Source organism: Tursiops truncatus, chromosome 11, assembly GCF_011762595.2.
Source record: "Tursiops truncatus isolate mTurTru1 chromosome 11, mTurTru1.mat.Y, whole genome shotgun sequence".
In the NCBI taxonomy this organism is placed as follows: Eukaryota; Metazoa; Chordata; class Mammalia; order Artiodactyla; family Delphinidae; genus Tursiops; species Tursiops truncatus.
This window is the reverse complement of record NC_047044.1, coordinates 76,215,808-76,238,351: the sequence shown is the minus strand read 5'-3', so window position 1 is coordinate 76,238,351 and position 22,544 is coordinate 76,215,808. Positions and strand designations below refer to the sequence as shown.

The following is a 22,544-nucleotide window of genomic DNA, read 5'->3' as shown; positions in this document are numbered from 1 at the left end:
TTTTTTTTGCGGTATGCGGGCCTCTCACTGTTGTGGCCTCTCCCGTTGAGGAGCACAGGCTCCGGATGCGCAGGCTCAGTGGCCGTGGCTCACGGGCCCAGCCGCTCCGCAGCATGTGGGATCCTCCCGGACCGGGGCATGAACCCGTGTCCCCTGCATCGGCAGGCGGACTCTCAACCACTGCGCCACCAGGGAAGCCCCACATCATTTTTTTAAAAGCATTTTGTTACTTACTCTTTGGCACCACATGATGCACCAAGTTCGTTTTGCTCCAGTGAGAGACTCCATCATTTCTTCCAAGAGCCCTAGTTCTTTTAACTGGAGATTGATATTTAGAAACAAAATTTGGCCGCAGGGTTTGCTGACAGAGCTAGGAAATCTGTATGCACACACACACACACACACACACACACACACACACACACACACAAGCACCTTTCTCTCTCCATCTATCGACCTATCTCCCTATTAAAGACTATCCTGATAATTCTAATTACAACCCAGTACCACTAGTTTCCTTCTAGACTTCTCCCTTTCCTTATTTGTAATGCCTTTCTCCAAGAGGGAGAAACCTGTCTTTCATTATCCATAATATATTTACTTATTTCCTCAGCCCTAGTGTACATGTAAAGAAGTTTCAGAATTGTGATTCCATAATCCCTGTGAGAAACAAATTTACTAACTATACTATAGTGTTTGGGTACAGTTCTTTTTGTTTTTAGCTTTACTGTGTATAGCAAAAATACTGATTTCCCCAATCAGTTTAGATCTTTTCTTCTCAACCTTTCAGTGTGGTCCTGTTCTTCATTTGCAGTACAGCTGGATTCACTTGTTACTATTTGTGTTCCATTTGGGTACCTGGACACATAGAGGCTGATTTTCATTATTATTTATTTGGGAGGTATGTGAAACCTTACTGTAGTTTTAAGAGTCAGAGCGATATGAAAAGGCATTCTCAGAAAAGTGTGACTCCTATGAAATGTGATCCCTTGTATAGTGTTTCATTCCCTCATTCTTTCTACCCCATTCCCACTCACCCCCCGTAGCTTACCAATTTCATTACTTTCTGGCTTATTTTTCCGTATCTCTTTTTCCACAGATATGTTTTCTTATACATTGGTTGCATTTGAATGTCTTTTTGTGGTACCAGGCAGTTTGAAAGCTGTTTGGTGATTTTTCTCTCTTAAGGGCATTGTTCATAATTGGTATATTCTTACCACTAATGTATTAGAAAGCTAATGAAACTATTTTCTTTCTTGAAAATTTCTTTTGGGATTTTTTCTGGAATGAAAATGAGAATATGAATTTTGAAGGTCTCATTAGCACTGAACTGTCTATTCCTTAAAAAGATTTGTCTAAAAAATGGTAACATAAAACAAGCAGCAATGTTTTTCAAGTTTTAACCTGTTTTATATATATATATATATATATATATATTAGCAAAATAGTTAACATTTTTCTTTCTCAATTGAATTTGAATTATTTCAAGTGTCAATGAGAGCTGCTAGCCTGTTAGATGAACTATGTACTTTTTGCTTCTGGAAGTCTTGCAGAATACCTTTTCTTTTACACAAAGTAAAACAAATCATGTTCCCAAGTCTGTTGAATAGTGCAGTGGTGCATTTCACTGTGTGCTCTTTTTCTTTCCAAATCCTCTGCAGGCATTTGGGCAGTCCTTCTCTATCCACCGTAAGGTTGCTGAGGATGGAGAGACTCGGGAGGAAACACTTCTGCAGGAGTCGGCATCGAAGGAAGCTTACTATCTGGGGAAGATCTTGGAGATGCAGAATGAACTGAAACAGAGCCGGGCTGTGGTGGCCAACGTGCAGGCAGAAAATGAGAGGCTCACAGCCGTCGTGCAGGATCTGAAGGAGGTAAACAAACAACAAACATATTCCCTTTGAGAGAGCTGTGGGAGAGAGAACTAAGATGAAATTCTTCCTAGGAGGGAGGAATAAAACTTTTTCTCTAATCAGAGGAGCTGTATTAAACAAGAAGCACTTGATGCCAATGCTAGCAATTTTTCTGCTTTTTTGGTGAAATGACAGCTTGTTCTGAGATGAGCTTTTCTCTCTCTTATTGTTTGTTAAGAATTAAAGTCTATTTATTGAGTACTTAGGAATTGGCCTTGCTATTTCTGCAGAGGTGTTTAAAAAATACAGTGACCCTAAGGTCACTTCCTCCCTTTTACCTGTTTCAATACAATGTGGAGAGGAACGGTTGGCTGTTATGCTCGGTGTCAGCACTAATTCAAAATGAATGTGGTGTTAGACTCTCCTCACTGGGGAGAGAGATCCTGGGGGAGTGTTCTGAGGGGTCTTAGAGTCTGGTGATGCAGAACCATAAACTCTTCTTCTGGCTGTAGACAAGCAGCAAATTATAGCTGGTATGAATCAGGTTAGGAGCCTTCTTCAGTCCCCAGGCCCTCCCTGGACTCACTCTTTCCCTTCAGCTTTTCACGTAGCAGCGTCATATGCCAGATGGTTTCAGAGTGGCAGAGTCATTCTGTGCTGGAGGAAGGAGGTAATGTTGGGGACAGAAATAGCCAAAAGCAGCTTCATCCACCAAACCCTTTTAAGAGCATTTTTGAAAACTTCATATTAAGTCGTTCACTCCAGTTTTTGATTAAGAAAGCTATAGAAGAGGTGCAGATTTCCTCTGATTCCTACACCAGTGCAGTGGAGGTTGACAAACAAATACCGGGTCCACTACCAAGTGGGCTCATTAACTGAGCGGTTTTTTTTTGTTTTTTTTTTAAATTTATTTTTGCCTGCGTTGGGTCTTGTTGCTGCACGCGGGCTTTCTCTAGTTGCAGCGAGCGGGGGCTACTCTTCGTTGTGGGGCGCGGGCTTCTCATTGCGGTGGCTTCTCTTGTTGCGGAGCATGGCCTCTAGGCACGCGGGCTTCAGTAATTGTGGCTCATGGGCTCAATAGTTGTGGCTCGCGGGCTCTAGAGCTCAGGCTCATTAGTTGTGGCGCATGGGCTTAGTTGCTCCGCGGCATGTGGGATCTTCCCAGACCAGAGATCGAACCTATGTCCCCTGCATCGGCAGATGGACTCTTAACCATTGTGCCACCAGGGAAGTCCCTAACTGAGCATTTTGATAATAGAAAAAGGTCAGATGAAAAAATTGTTTGATATTGTGAAATATAACCAAAGTAATCCACTGATACCTTTCTCTCGACATTAGTGACATATTAGAAATAAAGTTTCATTATTATAACATATAAGTTGTCCAAAATTTACTGGAATTTAATCAATAATTTACATTTGCCTGTGTCCATATTACCATGAACTCAGTGAATATTGACAGTAAGGTTTCTGCTTTACCTAGTTCATTGTCTTTGCACATGCCCCAGATATAGAAATATGACTCTGGAGACAAAGAAAGGAGCCAACCAAGGGGAATTTAGTGTTGGGTACCAAAAAGAACATGAGAGTTTTCAGGATGCCCTGCCTCATTTCCCTCCACTGCAAATGATTGTTAAAAAACAGAGCCCATCTCCAGTTCTTCATTTGATGCACCTGTATGTGCTGGGTCTTCACCATCACTTGCTTATCCTTTGGAGTACCAGACCTCCTCCTCCAAGTGGACTCAAGGTCATATAGTGCCATAGGCCACCTTCTTGGATTAAGCAAAGCCCAGAACATCCACAGGCAGAGACCTCAGCAGCCATGGGCAGCAGGTTCACGTGGCAAGTTGGCAGAGAGGCTGTGATATGGGCAACCTGAGGGCCATGGGCACCCACATGCAGGTGGTTTGTGTATAAGGACTGCAATCAATGAGTCAAGCAGTCTTGATGGATCCTCTGAAAGCTACACAGCCCCACTGTGCGCGGCAGTTGCAGCTGAGGAAAGAACAGCAAAGGTTCAGGAAAGGGTACCACAGATGTTTTCCTCTTGGGGCAAGACAGTGGAGATTGATGGAACATCCTCACTTACATATGCCATGCTTGAGTGCAGTTTCCAATGAGTAGATTTATGATAAGTGGCAGGAGTTGATTATTAAGAATGAGGATGCAAGTTAGGAATAAACTGAGGCCACAAAGGAAACAAAATGCTGAGAAGCCCTTCATTCAGATCAGTTCTCAAATTTTAGTGAGCACCAGAATCACCTAGAGAACTCATCAAAACACTAGTCTTGGGGCTTCCCTGGTGGCGCAGTGGTTGAGAGTCCGCCTGCCAATGCAGGGGACACGGGTTCGTGCCCTGGTCCGGGATGATCCCACATGCCACGGAGCGGCTGGGCCCGTAAGCCATGGCCGCTGAGCCTGCACGTCCGGAGCCTGTTCTCCACAACAGGAGAGGCCGCAGCAGTGAGAGGCCCACGTACCGAAAAAGAAAAAAGAAAAAGAAACAAAAACAAAAACACTAGTCTTGGGCCCCCTAAAATTCTGATTCAGTGTACTAGGTGGAACCCAAGAATTTGCATTTCTAACAAGTTCACAGCAGGTAGAGACCACACTTTAAGAACCACTAATTTAAACTTCTTTGCCTGGCTTAAAGCTGGGCATGGGGGTATCATAAGGCTCACAATTTGGGGAATTGCTGGATGATCACTTGGTTATAATTCTTCGATTTCTATGCGTTTTCAGTAGTTGATTTGCCGTAAGAGAATAACTTGTTACGTCCAAATTTATGTATTTTTTTAATCTAAAACAGCTCAAGGCAGTTTAGCCATTTGGATTTGTCAATAACTAAAAGAAAACAAACAAACAAACAGGTGGTCAGTTTCCTGGTCTTCTAAGCGTGCCAACAATTTATCTGTTAATATTCTTTCTGATGGGCTGCAAGCTAGTGAGTGGTATTACTATATCCCAGAGCCCTGCTGTTTTTCGTGCAGACATTGTTTTAATGTCACTAATAAAATTATTATTAGCATGTAGGGCTGAGGACATTTGTAAAAGGAGAAAAGGAATAAATTCTATTTCTTGGTATGTTGATACAGACTTTTGATGGCTGATGTTAAGTTCAAATCCCAGATTTGTTTTTATCGTAGGCTTAGTTTTGTTTGTCTTTTTGTATTCTGGGTATTGATTGGTGCATAGTGACTGGAAGAGAGATGATGAAACAGAAAAATCATGACCTGAGGGACCATGAGAAATAGACAAGGATAACCAATAAAAAGCATAGTAAATCATCAGCTTGACAGATGCTGTGTGAATTTTTTTTTTCTTTTTGGCCGCACCCCACAGCATATGGGATCTTAGTTCCCCTGTCCAGGAATTGACCCGTGCCCCCTGCATTGGAAGTGCTGAGTCTTAACCACTGGACTGCCAGGGAAGTCCCTGTGTGACTTTAATAATTAAATTAATGGAATTATTTTTATTTACTAAAAGGACTAATCTCTAATTTCAGTAGGATCATTGGTACTGGCAAAGGTGCCCGTGTGTGTATATGTGCTGTGTGTGTTATGGAAGCTTTACACTCATATTTGCACACACATATGTGTGTATTTAATTCCACAGTCAACTTCTTTTCCATATATGGTATGTATAGGACAGTATAGTGGAAAAAATGGAAACATTTCTGAATTAGAAAATCAATATTCTAGTCTCAGCACTGCTAAAAGTTTTAGAATTATACTCACGGTATTTGTCAAACATTAGTATATAGTAAATACACAATAAACATAAACTGTTATCATTAATAACTTTCTGCATCTGCCATAGAGCTATTGTTGAAATTATCATTTATTATGTAGATCCATATTCTTAGGTTAAAGAAACATTAGGTAAATACCTCTTTGAATTTATTGCCTTGAAAATTCTTTCCGTTGAGATATGAATCAGGTGGTAGGAATTATAGGGTTTTTTTTTTTTTTTTTTTTGCGCTACACGGGCCTCTCACTGTTGCGGCCTCTCCCGTTGCGGAGCACAGGCTCCGGATGCGCAGGCTCAGCGGCCATGGCTCACGGGCCCAGCCGCTCCACGTCACGTGGGATCTTCCCGGACCGGGGCACGAACCCATGTCCCCTGCATCGGCAGGCGGACTCTCAACCACTGCGCCACCAGGGAAGCCCTATAGTATGTTTTTATTATTGCTTTGGTTGTTAAAAACCTCCAGCACTATGTGTCACTATAAAACCTAACTTAGATTTTTCATATAATTCTCATTTTTAAACATTTTCATCAGCCTTATTGTATATGTGTTCCTAATGGTAAACTGCTTTATATAAGATTTTTAAGTACAGGGAGTATAAAGAAAAAATGTCACCCAATCAAAGAACCAAATCGGAGTTAATCTTAAACAAGTTAGGGGTTAATCCTACAGGTCTAGTAACAGGCAGGGGATGGGAAGGGGGGAATCCTTGACCAGCATCATTTCGGTGAAAGCTAAATGACAGCAGATCGATTACTGTAGTGCCTAAGCACATATTGAGTAAACAAGTTTGAATTTCATTTTTTTATCTCAACCTATAGGTCTAAAATACTAGAAGATATCCTGAATTTCACTGTACAGCCATGTCACTGTAACTACCAAGAGCACATGGCTCCCTCTTCTGAATCTTTCCTCAAGTTAATGAAATTTCTGGCACAATACATGAAGCTTTAGTACAACAGCTAAATTTCTAACTAGTTGGTAACATTTTATTAAGATATAGCCATTTTATATTTCAAAAGCTGCTTAATCCATATGATCTTTATCACATTTGAAGCTCCATTTTTTTTCCCTCATTGGAATATACAACCAAACTTTATAATCCACCAGCTCAATTTTCAGGAATCGATTATAGCCACATCTATAAACTCTTAGGCCATGAAGGCCCCTAGTGATTGTTTGGTAAAGCCTACTCCCAGATCAATAATTCTTTCTCCAGTAACCTGGAATGGCCATGTAGCCTTTACCCAGACACTTCCATCACTATGGAGATGGTAAACTATGAGTCCTTCCAAGGAAGGGACTGTCTTTTGTTTGTCATTTATCTTGGTATCCCCAGGACTCAGCACAGTGCCTGGTCAAAAGAAGACATTAAAAAAAGAATGTTTGTTGAGTTGAACTGAACAGAAATAACATACTTTAGGAGTTAGCTACCTCTGGTTTGAATTCCACCTGTGCCACTTACCAACTGTGTGATATTGGACAAGTTACATTTGTTCTGTAAGTGTCACTTTCCTCACTTCCGACATGGAGATGGTAATACTAATGTACGGGTCCTATGTCAAATGCCGTGCACAAAGGAGATGTTAAATTACTGTTCATTCCTTGTCTTCCAGATCCCTCCCAAGGCTGCCCATCCTGTTGCTTGGCAGCTCTAATTGTTAGACTGCCCTTTTTTGTTCAGTGAAAATTGACTCCCTGTAATTTTCACCAACAGGCCATATTCCTAGCCTCTGGATCTACAGAGAATACGTTTTTTTGGTTTTCTATTCCACTTCACAATTTTAGCCCATGCCCAACAGCTTCAAATATTTGGAAAGAACTATCTTGTCTTCTCTTTTTCAGATTAAACATATCTAGATCAATTAGCACTTCCTCATGTGACATGGTTTCAGGATGCCTCAGCCAGCATCCTGTTTATTACCTTCTTAGACTGAGATCCAGTGTCTCTTAAATATGTCTGCTTTTTAAAAACAGACTATTGACTGTCTTTACCCCATTGGAAATTTTTGAAAACGTGAACTGTTGGATGAAGGGTTGGAGTTTCTCATCTTAGGGTTTTCATCTTTTTGGATTTTCCACTTTGCAGTCATACATTCATTCATTCATTCAACAGAGGTCTCTTCAGTGCTTGCTATGAGCCAGATGCTTGGGTGCTTGGAAGCATCAGTGAACAAAAAGTCAACAAGGAGTGGTTGTTTTCAATGTTAAAACAACCAAATGTGTTCAGAAACTATTTCCTTCTACTCTTTACTATCTGTGGAGATAGTGAGCTGTGTTTTAAATCTTTTTTTTTTTAACATCTTTATTGGGGTATAATTGCTTTACAATGGTGTGTTAGTTTCTGCTTTATAACAAAGTGAATCAGTTATACATATACATATGTTCCCATATCTCTTCCCTCTTGCATCTCCCTCCCTCCCACCCTCCCTATCCCACCCCTCCAGGCGGTCACAAAGCAGTGAGCCGATATCCCTGTGCCATGCGGCTGCTTCCCACTAGCTATCTACCTTACGTTTGTTAGTGTATATATGTCCATGCCTCTCTCTCGCCCTGTCACAGCTCACCCTTCCCCCTCCCCATATCCTCAAGTCTGTTCTCCAGTAGGTCTGTGTCTTTATTCCTGTCTTACCCCTAGGTTCTTCATAACATTTTTTTTCTTAAATTCTGTATATATGTGTTAGCATATGGTATTTGTCTTTTTCTTTCTGACTTACTTCACTCTGTATGACAGAGTCTAGGTCTATCCACCTCATTACAAATAGCTCAATTTCATTTCTTTTTATGGCTGAGTAATATTCCATTGTATATATGTGCCACATCTTCTTTATCCATTCATCCGATGATGGGCACTTAGGTTGTTTCCATCTCCGGGCTATTGTAAATAGAGCTGCAATGAACATTTTGGTACATGACTCTTTTTGAATTTTGGTTTTCTCAGGGTATATGCCCAGTAGTGGGATTGCTGTGTTTTAGACAACATATACTATAGATTGAATGTTTGTGTCCCCCAACATTCGTATGTTGAAACCTAATCCCCAAAGTGATGGTGTTTGGAGGTGGGGCCTTTGGGGGTGATTAGGTCATGAGAGTGGAGCCCTCATGAATGAAACCCTATAAAAGACACCGCAGAGAGCTCCCTTACCCCTTCCACTATGTGAAGACACAGCAAGAAGTTGGCCATCTATGAACCAGGAAGTGGGCCTTCACCTGACACTGAATCTGCCGGTGCCTCGATCTTAGACTTCTTAGTCTCCAGAGCTATGAGAAATAAATGTCTGTTTAAGCCGTCCAGCCTATGGTGTTATTGTTATAGCAGCTCAAATGGACTAAGACAACATATAACATTTCGTACAGTAAATTACACTCATCTTAGTCTCTCGTTAAAACTACAGATAGGTGGTACCTGCTGTGACTAAGCAAAAAACATCTAAACAGTCAGATTAGATGCCATGGACCTCAGCCACCAGCACACAGTCACTTTATTTAAGGAGAGTCCTTCAACCACTCTTTAAAAATCAAATTGCTTCTACTGCATAAATAGGTGGTTTGGTAATAGTGTGGAATTAGAAATCAGGATATCTGAGTTCAGGTCCTAACTTGACCGTTTTACTAGTTCTGTGATTAAACTTCTCATTTTCCATATAAACATTATAATAACGCCTCTCCTACTCCTCATGATTTTTATGAGGAGAAAATATTTTTCATGAAAGTGCTTTACAAGAAGTAGAGGACTATGTTAGTGTTATTTATTGTTTCACAGTTTGTAATCGGACTTATTCTTACACAGCAAGACAAAAACAACAAATTTAGAAAGATGTATTGGGGTCTACTGTCAGAAGGCCCCAGCACCTTTTGACAGTAGCAAGAAGTAATGTCTGGGGCTTCCCTGGTGGCGCAGTGGTTGGGAATCTGCCTGCCAATGCAGGGGACACGGGTTCGAGCCCTGGTCTGGGAAGATCCCACATGCCGCGGAGCGGCTGGGCCCATGAGCCACAACTACTGAGCCTGCGCGTCTGGAGCCCATGCTCCGCAACAAGCGACGCCGCGACAGTGAGAGGCCTGTGCACCGCGATGAAGAGTGGCCCCCCCGCTCGCCGCAACTGGAGAAAGCCCACGCACAGAAATGAAGACCCAACACAGCCAAAACTTAATTAATTAATTAATTAATTTTTAAAAAAAAGAAGTAATGGCTGACACCCTGACACCAAAAGAAGAAACAACACATGTTTAAAAGCCAGTAGGCTGAAAGAGGAGAGCTGTCTGGGTGTTCTTACTATCAGTGTAAATAGCCTTTCGTACCTGGCTGGTTCTCAAAAGGGTCACTGCGTTATTTCTCAGTACAACATCGAATGTGCTTACTGATGGGGAGAGGTTAAACTATTTAAGTCATCCAATAATAAAAAAGCTTTTCTTATATTCTCTGAGGTTCCTGGTTGAATGATTGGTCATTGAGAGCTGTGTTTACACATAGCTGAATGAAATTGACACTTCCAACTGAATGATGATTTTCCTGTTCTGTAAGGGCATGGCTTGACTATAGCTGCAAAGTTATTTCCCTGGTACGTCCCAGTTTCTACTTGTTGGGAATGGACCTCACACCTCCCTGGAATGATGCAAAGTGTCAAACAGTGAGGAATTATCACTCTTTTAATTGGTTTAAATAACTAACAATAATATCATAGCTAACATTTATGAGAGCTTATCATGTGCCAAGCACAACACTCAGCATCTTACATTCATTATCTCATCTAATTCTCTTAAACTTACGAGGCATGTACTGTTTCTGTCTCCCCTTTACAGATGAGGCAGAGAGGCTGACAACTTGTCCAGCAAGCAGTCAGGCTGGTGTCCTAAACCAGGCAATCTGACTCCAGAGTCCCTGCTCTTAACCGTGTTAGTGCCTGCTTATTTGTTTATTGATTCCACTGGAGAGAGCTTTTTTGTCAAAAAGTTCTTTCTAACACTTGCTGAGCTGCAGTAAACAAACATCCCTATTAGCATCATAAAGGAATTTGAAAGCAGTGTAACAATATACAAGCAATTCACCTTTGAATAATTGTGATTTGATTGTGCCTTTGGGAAAAATAATTTACATTAATGGGTTTGTTTGTAGAATTAGTTTAAAATTACAGGCTCATAGAATTTTTTTAATGTATGTGCGTATAGTCCTGTGAATTTTAACAAATAGAGATTCATGTAACCACAGTTATCATGCAGAAATTGCATCATCCCCAAAACCTCCCCCTGTGCTGTGCTACTCCTTTGATAGCCTTCCCCACCCCAGTCTCTGATAGTCATCTGGTTTCTATCACTGTAGTTGTGTCTTTTCAGGAATGTAGTGTAAATGGAACCATACAGTATTTAACCTTTGAGAGTGGGTCCTTTCCCTTAGCATAATGCCTCTGAGATTCATCTAAGTTGTTGCACGTCAGTTGTTTCTTCCTTTTTATTGTCAAATACCACTGTATGGATATACTACAGTTTTTTTTTTTTTAATCAATTCACCTATTGAAGAACATTTAGGTTATTTTCAGATTTTGGCAATTACAAATAGAGCTGCTATATACATTCATGTACATTTATATTTTTATATGAACGTAAGTGTTCATTTCTCTACGGTAGATACCCAGGAAAAGTGGAGTTTGTGGATGCAGATGTGGTACGCTGGCAGATGTGAATGCGGACAGTCTTTGCAAGTCCTCTTCAGGTTGCTTCAGTTTTCTCACTGAAGGAAGCAAGGCCAGCAGCTGACAGGGAAGATGGGGGAGGTGTTGGGGATTTGAGGAGAGAGAAGTGGTGAGATAATCACTTAGAAGAGTGAGTCACTAAGATATGATCCTAGGAATGAGCGGCTGAAGCAGGTGAAGGTCCCTCAAGAGGAATTCCAGGAATTGAGATCACCTTTGTGCATATTAAGAATGCCAGAAATTGAGACCAGGAGTTCTGGAGACATTGGCAGTGAACCAGGAGCTGAAGTCTTAGAGAAATAAAGGGGAATGAGTTGGAGTTTACTAAGTGACAGTAACAGTGCTGAGTAGTGGGTAGTATGCAGTGTCTATGCCTACCCTGCTGCTACCTTGTCCCCGTAGGAAGTTACTGTTAATTTGTTTTGTTTTATGTACATTTACTAAGTAGAAACAAAAAAATCTCGGTATTCCCTGGTGGCGCAGTGGTTGAGAGTCCGCCTGCCGATGCAGGGGACACGGGTTCGTGCCCCAGTCCGGGAAGATCCCACGTGCCGCGGAGCGGCTGGGCCCGTGAGCCATGGCCGCTGAGCCTGCGCATCCGGAGCCTGTGCTCCGCAACGGGAGAGGCCACAGCAGTGAGAGGCCCGCCTACCGCAAAAAAAAAAAAATCTCATGATGACATGAGATTTAAAGCAGAGGAATTTTAGGGGTGGAGGAAGAAGAGGGTGAATGCTCTGAAAGCAGCCAAGCGGAGCAAGATGGGCACCCATCTCTCCTCCAGGCCTGTACTTGAGAGAGTTGCAGGGCAAAGTGTCCCCAAGGGAGAATCAGCTTTCCATTAATCGAGGAGTACATTATACAAATCTGTAAAATCACCATGCCTGCTATAATCCCATATGATCATAGAGTCAGTGAATATTGATTAAAATGCATGCCTTGTAAGGAGTGTATACATTTAATTTCTCTTTTTAAGGGTTGGAAGTACTTTTTTTCCTATGATTTGGAAAGTTGGGTGGTTGTATTTGTCAATGAGAAATAATACAACAGCTTTTGAATAGCTCTCAAAACGTCAGTTGATCTTAGTCAAAAATATCTTTAGCCTTTCTGAGCTTATTTTGGGCAGGCGATAAGGACCTGCATCTCCATAATCCCAAACATTCTGGGGAAAACTTCAAAAATGAAAGCATATGTAAATGTTTCCAACATCCAAAATGTTGGACAGCATTTGGACACAGCTTCAAAATAGTACCATTTTCATTTGTGACTCTCTGCCTTAGACAATGAGAAGGGGCATAAACTTCTGGCCTGATATGACAGTTGCATCAACTTCCTGTGTAATAGCCAGTCACTAAACTAGTGCCAAATGGAGAATTAAATGGGAAACTGCAGGGAAGGTCGAGCTAAAGTTAGAAATGGTGAGAGAGCTTTGCTTGGGGCAGGATGCAGAAATGGCAGTTCTGGAGCTGACATAGGTTAAAAAATAAAAATTTGTTTTTAAAGTATTCATGTGTAGTTTCTTTACTTTTTTTATTAAAGGTAATTTTTATCAGTTATCATTCATCATTTTAAAATAATAAGCAGCAAAAGGCAGACTACTTTTTAAAATGTGTGGTATATACTTGGTGCATATATCATTTATATATGGATTTTATATATATGGAATATATATAATATATATGGATTTCTTTCCTTTCCTCTCTCCCTTCCTCCTGCCCTTCCTTCTTTCTTCCTCCTACCTCCCCTTCCTCCCTTCTCTTTCCTATCTTGTGAATTAGGGTCAAACACCAGCTTTCTACCTCTTGGAACATAAAAATAAAGATCTGTGCACAATCCATTTTATACACATTGATTCTTGGACTAAAAATAGCTTGATTCAGTTTCAAACTTTTTCTCCTACCCGAAGCTCAGATTTTGCTCCCTGTGCGGACTGGGTGGAAGGAAGAGTAATGCACAATCAGCATTTCTGCTAGAATGCTTAGTGGACAATTTTAATCTTTTTTTACGTCTTGACCTCTTTCCAAAGAACATCCTGGTTGGCAGATCTAGCCTGATTAAGATTCTGTTCAGGTATTTAATTCTCCTAAGGGAATTTATAGCTTAATCTAACAATCAACGATACCTGAATCTACTCAGAACTTAATTTCTTGAAGGTTATAGGAGACTTATACTTGAACAAGGTAGAAAGAGCAAACTAATGAGTGAGCTTAGCGATATAATGAATTTTGATATGTATCTTGAATTATACTTTTTAATGCTTAATCAACAAAGATATTTAAAAAAATACTATAGACTAAATCATACTAGATGCATTAATATACCCAAACTTTAACTTCCAATTTAAATTAAAGTAGAATGCATCCCATAAGAAAGGCTGTCCATTGGTTACCTACTTAAATAGCTTTCTCATCACTTGTTCACTGATATTAAAAGTAAATTAGGGCTTCCCTGGTGGCGCAGTGGTTGGGAGTCCGCCTGCCAATGCAGGGGACACGGGTTCGTGCCCCGGTCCGGGAAGATCCCACATGCCGTGGAGCGGCTGGGCCTGTGAGCCATGGCTGCTGAGCCTGCGCATCTGGAGCCTGTGCTCCGCAACGGGAGAGGCCACAAAAGTGAGAGGCCCGCGTACCGCAAAAAAAAAAAAAAAAAAAAGTTAATTAGGGCTTCCCTGTGGCGCAGTGGTTGAGAATCTGCCTGCCAATGCAGGGGACACGGATTCGAGCCCTGATCGGGGAAGATCCCACATGCCGTGGAGCAACTAGGCCCGTGAGCCACAACTACTGAGCCTGCGCGTCTGGAACCTGTGCTCCGCAACGAGAGGCCGCGATAGTGAGAGGCCTGCGCACCACGATGAAGAGTGGCCCCCGCTTGCTGCAACTAGAGAAAGCCCTTGCACAGAAACGAAGACCCAACACAGCCAAAAATAAATAAATAATTTTTAAAAAACCCAGTAAATTAGAAATAGTTTTCTGATAGTTTTGGTTTCACTAAAACAATTTTTCAAAAAGCAGAATTATACAGTCTCTTCTGAGGCTCTCACAATATTCATAAACCTTACTGTCTGCATTACATTTTTTTAAATCTATAATATTAAGGGCTTCCCTGGTGGCGCAGTGGTTGAGAGTCCGCCTGCCAATGCAGGGGACGCAGGTTCGTGTCCCAGTCCGGGAGGATCCCACGTGCCGTGGAGCGGCTGGGCCTGTAAGCCGTGGCCCCTGAGCCTGCGCGTCTGGAGCCTGTGCTCCGCAACGGGAGAGGCCACAGCAGTGAGAGGCCCTAGTACCGCAAAAAAAAAAAAAAAAAAATCTAGAATATTAAAATGTGTTTCCTAATGGGCGTTGGCACATAATTTCAAATATGCACATTAATAGATTGACACTATTTGTGGGCCAAATTATTCCTGTGTCGTCTTGTGGCATACGGGAGAGAGTATCTGTCTAAAAATGAAGTCGAGATTTGGCTACTTGTACAGAGAAGTGGCCAGCAAGTGTTTTCTGGATGGTAAATTCAGTTGTTAGAATGAAAAGGAAGCTGAAAGGATAACAATATCTATCTTGTCCCAACTGCTAATGATAATGAAACTGGGCCTTGAGAGTAATAAAAATCTTGCAACTTTATTTGAATCAATCTTTCATTGGCATTGCTTGCCAATGAGATGTTGTTTTACAACCTTTTTTTCTTTTTAACTCCTTAGAGAGTGGTTCAGACATTTTTTTCCCTAATTGCCACAAAACAAAATACTGAGGAATAAGATTTTGTAGGGTAGTGTTGAGCTTGGGAGGATCACAAACCATTATAATATATAAGTTTTTTTTTTGCTTCCCCAGGGATTAATTTTTACCCCCTTGGGGGCTGCTGTAACAAAATACTTCAGATGTGGTGGCTTAAAACACAGACTTACTGTTTTATAGTTCTGGAGGCCAGAAGTCTACAGTTTAGTAGGCTAAGGTGTTGGCAGGGTCTTCTTCCTCTGGAAGTGCTGGAAGTGTGTCCATTTCCTCTTCTAGCTTCTAGGACTGCACTTCATGCATTCATTGGCTCATGGCCCCTTTCTCTACGTTTCAAAGCCTGCACAGCCTAGCATCTTGTTTCAGTGTCATATTGCCTTCTTCTTTTGTGTCAAATCTTCCTCTGCTTCCCTCTGATAAGGACACTGTGATTACACTTAGGGTCTACCCAGATAATCCAGGATGATCTCTCCAACTCAGAAATCATAACTTAATCACATCTGCAAAGTCTCTGTTACCATATAAGCTACCACATTCACAGGCTCTAGGGATTAGGACCTAAATATTTTTGGAGGCTTATCACAGGGGTGATACCACCCCCTACTGGAAATGCATATTCTACACCATTAAGGAAAAAAAAAAGAAGAATAAAAGATAATAAATATGTAACTTCTGCTAGGAATCAATTTTTTATTATATCCCGATCTACTCGGGGCACTTGCCATTAGAACAGAGTATATGTTTAAAATTAGTAAGATTCAGAAGCCCTAGAGTTGGTGATGCCCATCTTATTACGATGTACTAACCCATCCATTTATTTTGCATCACCCTTTCTGCTGGAGCCAGTCAGCAGAGAAGGGCATGAGTCACTCCAAGGTCAGACAGTGTTATTACCTAACTCTTATTGTAATGGGCAAATCCACCATTAAGCTTCAGACTGAGAGAAATACTATTGAGTTGGCAAAAGCTTTTCATGTGTACGTGCAGATAGTCATATGTAACCGCAATTTTTCAGACTCTGTGGCAAAGAGAAATGAAAAATCTGTGCCGTATTTTAATTTGCTGCAAAATTTCTCCTTCAGGAATGACCATTCTATTGAGCACCACTCTGTGCCAAACACTGCTGGAAATACCAGCATGTGTAAGCAATGTCTGCCTCTGTTAGACTGTGCAGAGGAATAAAATGAATATATAATTAATTCTAGTACTTGAAGGCACATCTCTCCCCCTGGGCTGCTTCTCTGAGCACAGCTGCCTGAAATAAAACAGGAAACACCTACCTGACATCCTCTAAATACACAGCCGATTAGAGCCCTCTGAGAAACATTCAGTGGATACCACTTGGCTCTCCAGCCTAAGTATTATTAATTAAAGACTCGATGCCAGGGTCTTCTTTGTTTATTGTAATTGCTATCTTAGATGGCCTTGAAATTGATCAGTTCTCTGTTAACAATCCATGAGTTGTACTCCCATTTGAAATGAGTAGAGGTTATCGTGGAAGTTGAATAATATATTTAATATAATAATAAAGCTTGAAATCAACAACAATCCTTATGAAGTCCAACTGGATTCTTAGTGCTCTGCTCCAACTGCTTTTGGACTTTCCCTGACACATTCTACTGAATCATGGGCTTAAAAACAGTTGTAGGGACTTCCCTGGTGGCGCAGTTGTTAAGAATCCGTCTGCCAATGCAGGGGACACGGGTTCAAGCCCTGGTCCAGGAAGATCCCACATGCTGCAGAGCAACTAAGCCTGTGCACCACAACTACTGAGCCTGCGCTCTAGAGCCCGCAAGCCACAACTACTGAGCCCACGTGCCACAACTACTGAAACCCACTCACCCTAGAGCCTGTGCACTACAACTATTGAGCCCACGCAGTGCAACTACTGAAGCCCACGTGTTCTAGGGCTCCCGTGCTGGAACTACTGAAGCCTGTGCGCCTAGAGCCCGTGCTCCACACAGGAGAAGCCACCACAATGAGAAGCCCGGGCACCACAACGAAGAGTAGCCCCCTCTCGCTGCAACTAGAGAAAGCCTACGTGCAGCAATGAAGACCCAACATGGCCAAAAATAATAAATAAGTAAATAAACAAACAAATAAATAAACCTTCTTTAAAAAAATAAAAATAATAAAAACAGTTATATTTGCCCTTATTCTTGGGCAAATAGGACCTGAGCATCCTAATCTTTTTTAAAAAACAGGATTGCCAGAGAATGTTATTGAAGGCTAGTAATATATCATTTCATGCTGGATAAAGCAGATGCACAAAAATTGTATTCAGTAAAATTCCTTACAAATTTTTTACTTAAAACTTTGCAAATAATTGAAGTTAGAAGCTTTGGATTTTGTTTTTAGAGCTAAGTGCAGGTTTTGCAAGTGTATTCATCTCCGTATTTGCCAGGGTTTAACACTGGTTATGCACATAATTAGCTGAATAAACTTACACATATGATTATCCTTTCTGGACCTCAATATTGTTATCTATTAAGTGGAAATAAAAGTAACACCTACCTCTGGCGGCTATTGTGAATGCTTACATGTGATGCACTTGGCACATAGCAGGCAGTGACTCAGAGCTGGCTGCATTATTGCATTGCATTTTTTCATTGCTGTTTGTATACATTTTTAAAATGTATTTAGGATTATTTCTTTTTTTAATTTTTATTATTTATTTTTGACACGCGGGCTTCAGTAGTTGTGGCACGCAGGCTCAGTAGTTGTGACTCACTGGCTTAGTTGCTCTGCAGCATGTGGGTTCTTCCCAGACCAGGGCTCGAACCCGTGTTCCCTGTATTGGCAGGCAGATTCTTAACCACAGCACCACCCGGGAAGTCCCTAGAGTTATTTCTTAAGAATAGCATTCCAGAAGTAGAATTACTGGATCAAATGGTACAAGGTTTTTTTGTTTGTTTGTTTTAAGATCACACACATAGTTATATTGCTTTTATAGAGGATTAAAGCAATTTATGCTTTCATTAGTAATAGAAGAGAATTCCCATTTCACTGAGCCCTGGCAAGCATTAAGCTCTTTCAGGTTGCTTATTTGATAGCTGAATGGTGACATTTCAGTATTAATTTATAAGATCATTATTGGAAGGGACATGATTTATCTTGTTCATCACTATATCCTAGCATAGAGCTTGGCATATACTAGACACCCAGAAGAACAAATGAATGAATAAGAAACTTGCCACTTTCATTAATTAGGGGAATAATAAATGAATAAATTCATTAATTAAGGGGTAATTTCTGTACCTTAATTTTTTGCACATTTATTAGGTTTTAGTTTTTCTGTTATTTATGTGTGCTCCAAGAAAGTTTTGATTTTTTTTAATGATTTGCTATGAGTATTTCCCCCAGTTTATTTGCCTTTGGATTTTATTTTACTTTTAACATATTGAAGTTTTGGCAGTTCTGTTTTTAAATCTACTGCTTGTTTCCTCTGAGATTCCTTTTAGTGGTTTTAAGTGCAGATGTTTCTTCTTCCTTCTTCTCCCCTTCATTCTTCTCAAAACTATAAAACTGTAATGTTCATTTATATCAGTTTTTATGTTTTAATTTTTACTTTTAATGTTTTAGTCTATATGAGATTCAGCTTCATGTGTGGAACAATGTGAGAGTTTAAATTTAAAATGTTCCCCTAGGACTTCGCTGGTGGTCCAGTGGTTAAGACTCCACACTTCCAATGCAGGGGGCAGGGGTTCAATCCTTGGTCAGGGAACTAAGATCCCACATGCCACGTGGTGAAGCCAAAAATAAATAAATAAATAAACTAATAAATAATAAAAATTAAAATGTTCCCCTAAATGGCTAAATGCCCCAACACCATTTATGCCATGAGGCTCCTCTTTTAATAAGAATGTTAAATTCTTATCTATACTTTGTGTTGAAACTTATCAAAACAGTTTAGACTAAGAGAATTGCAATAGATTACAGTCTCAAAAAAAAAAAAAACCCAGAATATTTTTATAATGTTAGAGAGCAAAATAAATGAAAAGAATGAATTATTATTAAAGTTATTTTCAATTCAAGGAATGAAAAATAGGCATATTTACTACATTATTACTATTTCCTATAATATACAACTTTTGTGATTTGACATAGATCTTTAAGACATGATTTATAAACTTACAGAAATGGCATAAGTCCTGGGGTTAAAGGTTTACATTTCTGATGAGTCTCAATATTTTTACTTTGAATATCGGGAAAATACAAGAGTATAATCAAATTTAATCTTATTTTCCCCAGCTGCATTGGTCAGCACTAGGATTTGATGAGCTTCCTGCAACCTAAATATTCAGTAGCCTAAGGGTTTCTTATCAGGTTTTGAATAAATAAAGCATTTTTTTTGGTCTGAGTGGGTTTCTCCATAATTTCCCTTTAATTAAAATTGATTCCTTTTTTTGGGCTTCCCTGGTGGCACAGTGGTTGAGAGTCCGCCTGCCAATGCAGGGGACACGGGTTCGTGCCCAGCTCCGGGAAGATCCCACATGCCGCGGAGCGGCTGGGCCTGTGAGCCATGGCTGCTGAACCTGCGCGTCCGGAGCCTGTGCTCCACAACGGGAAAGGCCACAACAGTGAGAGGCCCACGTACCACAAAAAAAAAAAAAAAAAAAATTGATTCCTTTTTTAAAGACACTTGTATTTTCTTTTCTAAAAGAACTCCTACATTATTCTGTCTTCAGTATATTGTGTTTTTATATCCTCTCTGTCCTATTTCTGGCCTATTTTGTCTTATTTCTATCATATTGTGTTATTCTCCCTACCTATTCTAATGCCAGAGATTCACTTTGTAATTATTGCCATGTAGCAATATGTTAAAGATTACTGGTACTATTTCTCTCTCTCTCTTTTTTTAATGTTTCAATTATTTTGGTCATTTTTAGTTCATGTTTAAATGGTCAGGTTCAGTTTTTAGATTATCAGTATGCCTGTATTCTTGATAGATAGAACAATTTATAAGACAGGCTCGGGCTCCCCCCCCCCTTTTTTTTCCTGTGCTGATTTAATTTTTTTTTTCTAGGAGTAACTTTAAAAATCCATTAGTTCACGTGTCTCCAGGTAAGAAGAATCCTCCTTTATAAACTGTTCCAAAATTAAAATCATCGCTTTCATATACATTCTCTAAAATGAAATATGGAAACCAAATGATATTTACAACCAGAAATTTCAAAAATCAATACTAAGATTCTTTTGTATTTGAAATAGAGAACTAGTAATATCTACTCATAGGATTTTCCAATCTAATCTTTTTCCTGCTAATGGATGCTCAGTCTGCCAGAACTCTTAAGGACCATTTCACCCTGTGTCTCTCTCTTTGCCCTTCCCCCTTATGCAAATAAGATGACCCTTATATCCAATCAAATCGTCACAACAGGTTTTTCATCATTTTTAATGGAATGTCAGCTTTGCCACCCACTTGCCTGATACCCAAAGCCTTTCCATCTCCCTTCAATCTGCAACAGAGAATAGTCATCAGAGGCTGTCATCAGAGAGAGTTATCTTCAATTGCCTACTTGTTATTCTATTCCTGTCAAACACTCAGCTGACAGATATTCAAGGGTCATAGCCCAAGTGACAGGCAATCTGCCAATTCCCACATTTTCCCTTAAGTTTTAGCCTTCTCTTGATATAAAGTATTAGAAAGCTGTACACAGTTATCAGCGGTATGATGTGATGTTTAAAAATAGGGACTCAGAAGTCAGATAAGGGTTGAGTTCAAATTCAGGCCCCACCACTTACTTTCCAGTGGAATCTTGTCTAAATCTCATAATCTTTCTAAGTCTTGTTTCTTTATCTTTACAATAGGGTTAAAAATAATGGTGAAGGAATATATTTCTCTTGATAAACCAATGATATTTTTTTAAACCAGATAACTAGAATTCAGTGACTCTTTTGTGTTTCCTTTTTTACTTGTTGTCTGGGAAACAGAGAGCTCACTCAGGTTAAAGCTCAATTAAAGTGAGTACTTGGGCTTCCCTGGTGGCGCAGTGGTTGAGAGTCGGCCTGCCGATGCAGGGGACACGGGTTCGTGCCCCGGTCCGGGAAGATTCCACATGCTGGGGAGCGGCTGGGCCCGTGAGCCACGGCCGCTGAACCTGCGCGTCCGGAGACTGTGCTCCGCAACAGGAGAGGCCACAACAGTGAGAGGCCCGAGTACCGCAAAAAAAAAAAAAAAAAAAAAAAAAATGAGGAGGCCTGGTCAAGATATTGCTGTTTGGTACAGGAGCTATTTGCCCAGGTGAGCAGTCTGTTGTCTAAGATCAATTGATTTTCCTAAAGCAAACAGTGAGTTGAATTACTGATTTTTATAGTCTTATCTGCCCTGAGCAAAGTTTCCCTGGAACAAACAACTAAGTCATGTTGACACAGAGGTCTCAGTTCTCAGTCCCAATAGCTACATCATGTCAGTGCTTGTAGTCATGCTTCTCAAGGATGTTTGCTGCTTTTTTTTTCCCTAAAATTTCATGTTTTAACTGCCTTATTATGTAGACATATTTTATTGTAATGGCCTCAAAACATTTAAAGCAGAAGGTATAAATAATAATAATTAAAAAAAGAATAAAAATGATAGTATAATCCAAATCATCAGCAGGGGCAAAGAAAGCAAAAGAGGCTGTATAGTGTAATGGTTAAAGCATGGGATCTGGGTCAGACAGACCTGGGTTTTAATCATGGCCCTGAGCAAGTTACTTACCTCTTGCTGTCTCAGTTTCTTAATTTGTTAGATGAGCATAATATTGCCAAATAGGGTTACTTTGAGGATTAAATAAGATAGTGCAAAGCTCTTGGAGTAGTTAAGTGCCCAATAAACAGTAGTGTAAGAAAAAAGAATGAAATCACAACTTGGCACCACAGACATTTTAAAGATTGAGCATTGGGTTGAAGCAAAATTGAGACTTGGAAAGAAAAATTGTCCCCTGGCATTTTTTAATAAAGAAACATGAACTACAGTAGACAAAAAGTGCCTAACTTTAACCTGGCACCTGTTAAGTTTAAGAATTATTTAAAGAAAATCACAAAGCCCTGATTTGGTTAACTTCTCTGAGGTCTAATTCCAAATTCCAGAGCTGGAGATGGACATGGTAATCGCTTTAGTCTTAAAATTAGGACATCCAAAGAGCAGCCAACATTGCTTCCATTTCTCTCTCTAGTAGATGGAAAGACTTTTGCCAGCTGAGTGGCAAGGGTGGAAAAGGAATATTAAAAATACCCACTGGTCTCATTTTATTTTTAAGTCAGAAGGGAAAATTTATGAACTGTTGCCTAACTTGACTTTTCCATTTTAGAGTAGAAGGAATGTTCAGATTGAAAAACAACTACCCACTGGTAAATAAGGCACATAATACCTTTGAGTCTAGGGACACTTAAATGGCCTTTTAATTTGTAGTTATTTCTCTTCCTTCTCAGGATAACTAGGAGAAGGATGGGGGAGATTAGTCTCTAAAGAGGAAAAGAATTTATTATCTCTACCTTCAGAAATAACACTATAATTACATGGCAGATTTCCACCAAACCACTTTT

At 40.2% G+C, this 22,544-nt stretch overlaps 1 protein-coding gene across 2 annotated transcripts in view; it reads left to right on the top strand.

The window, feature by feature from the left end:
• The window catches only part of BICD1 (BICD cargo adaptor 1), a 215,099-nt gene that overhangs the window by 87,546 nt on the left and 105,009 nt on the right, over positions 1-22,544 (top strand). For both annotated transcript variants that reach the window (XM_033866935.2, XM_073788863.1), the window contains exon 2: positions 1,662-1,874. In XM_033866935.2, coding sequence (XP_033722826.1) covers positions 1,662-1,874 — 213 coding nt within the window. The remainder of the gene's footprint in view (positions 1-1,661; positions 1,875-22,544) is intronic.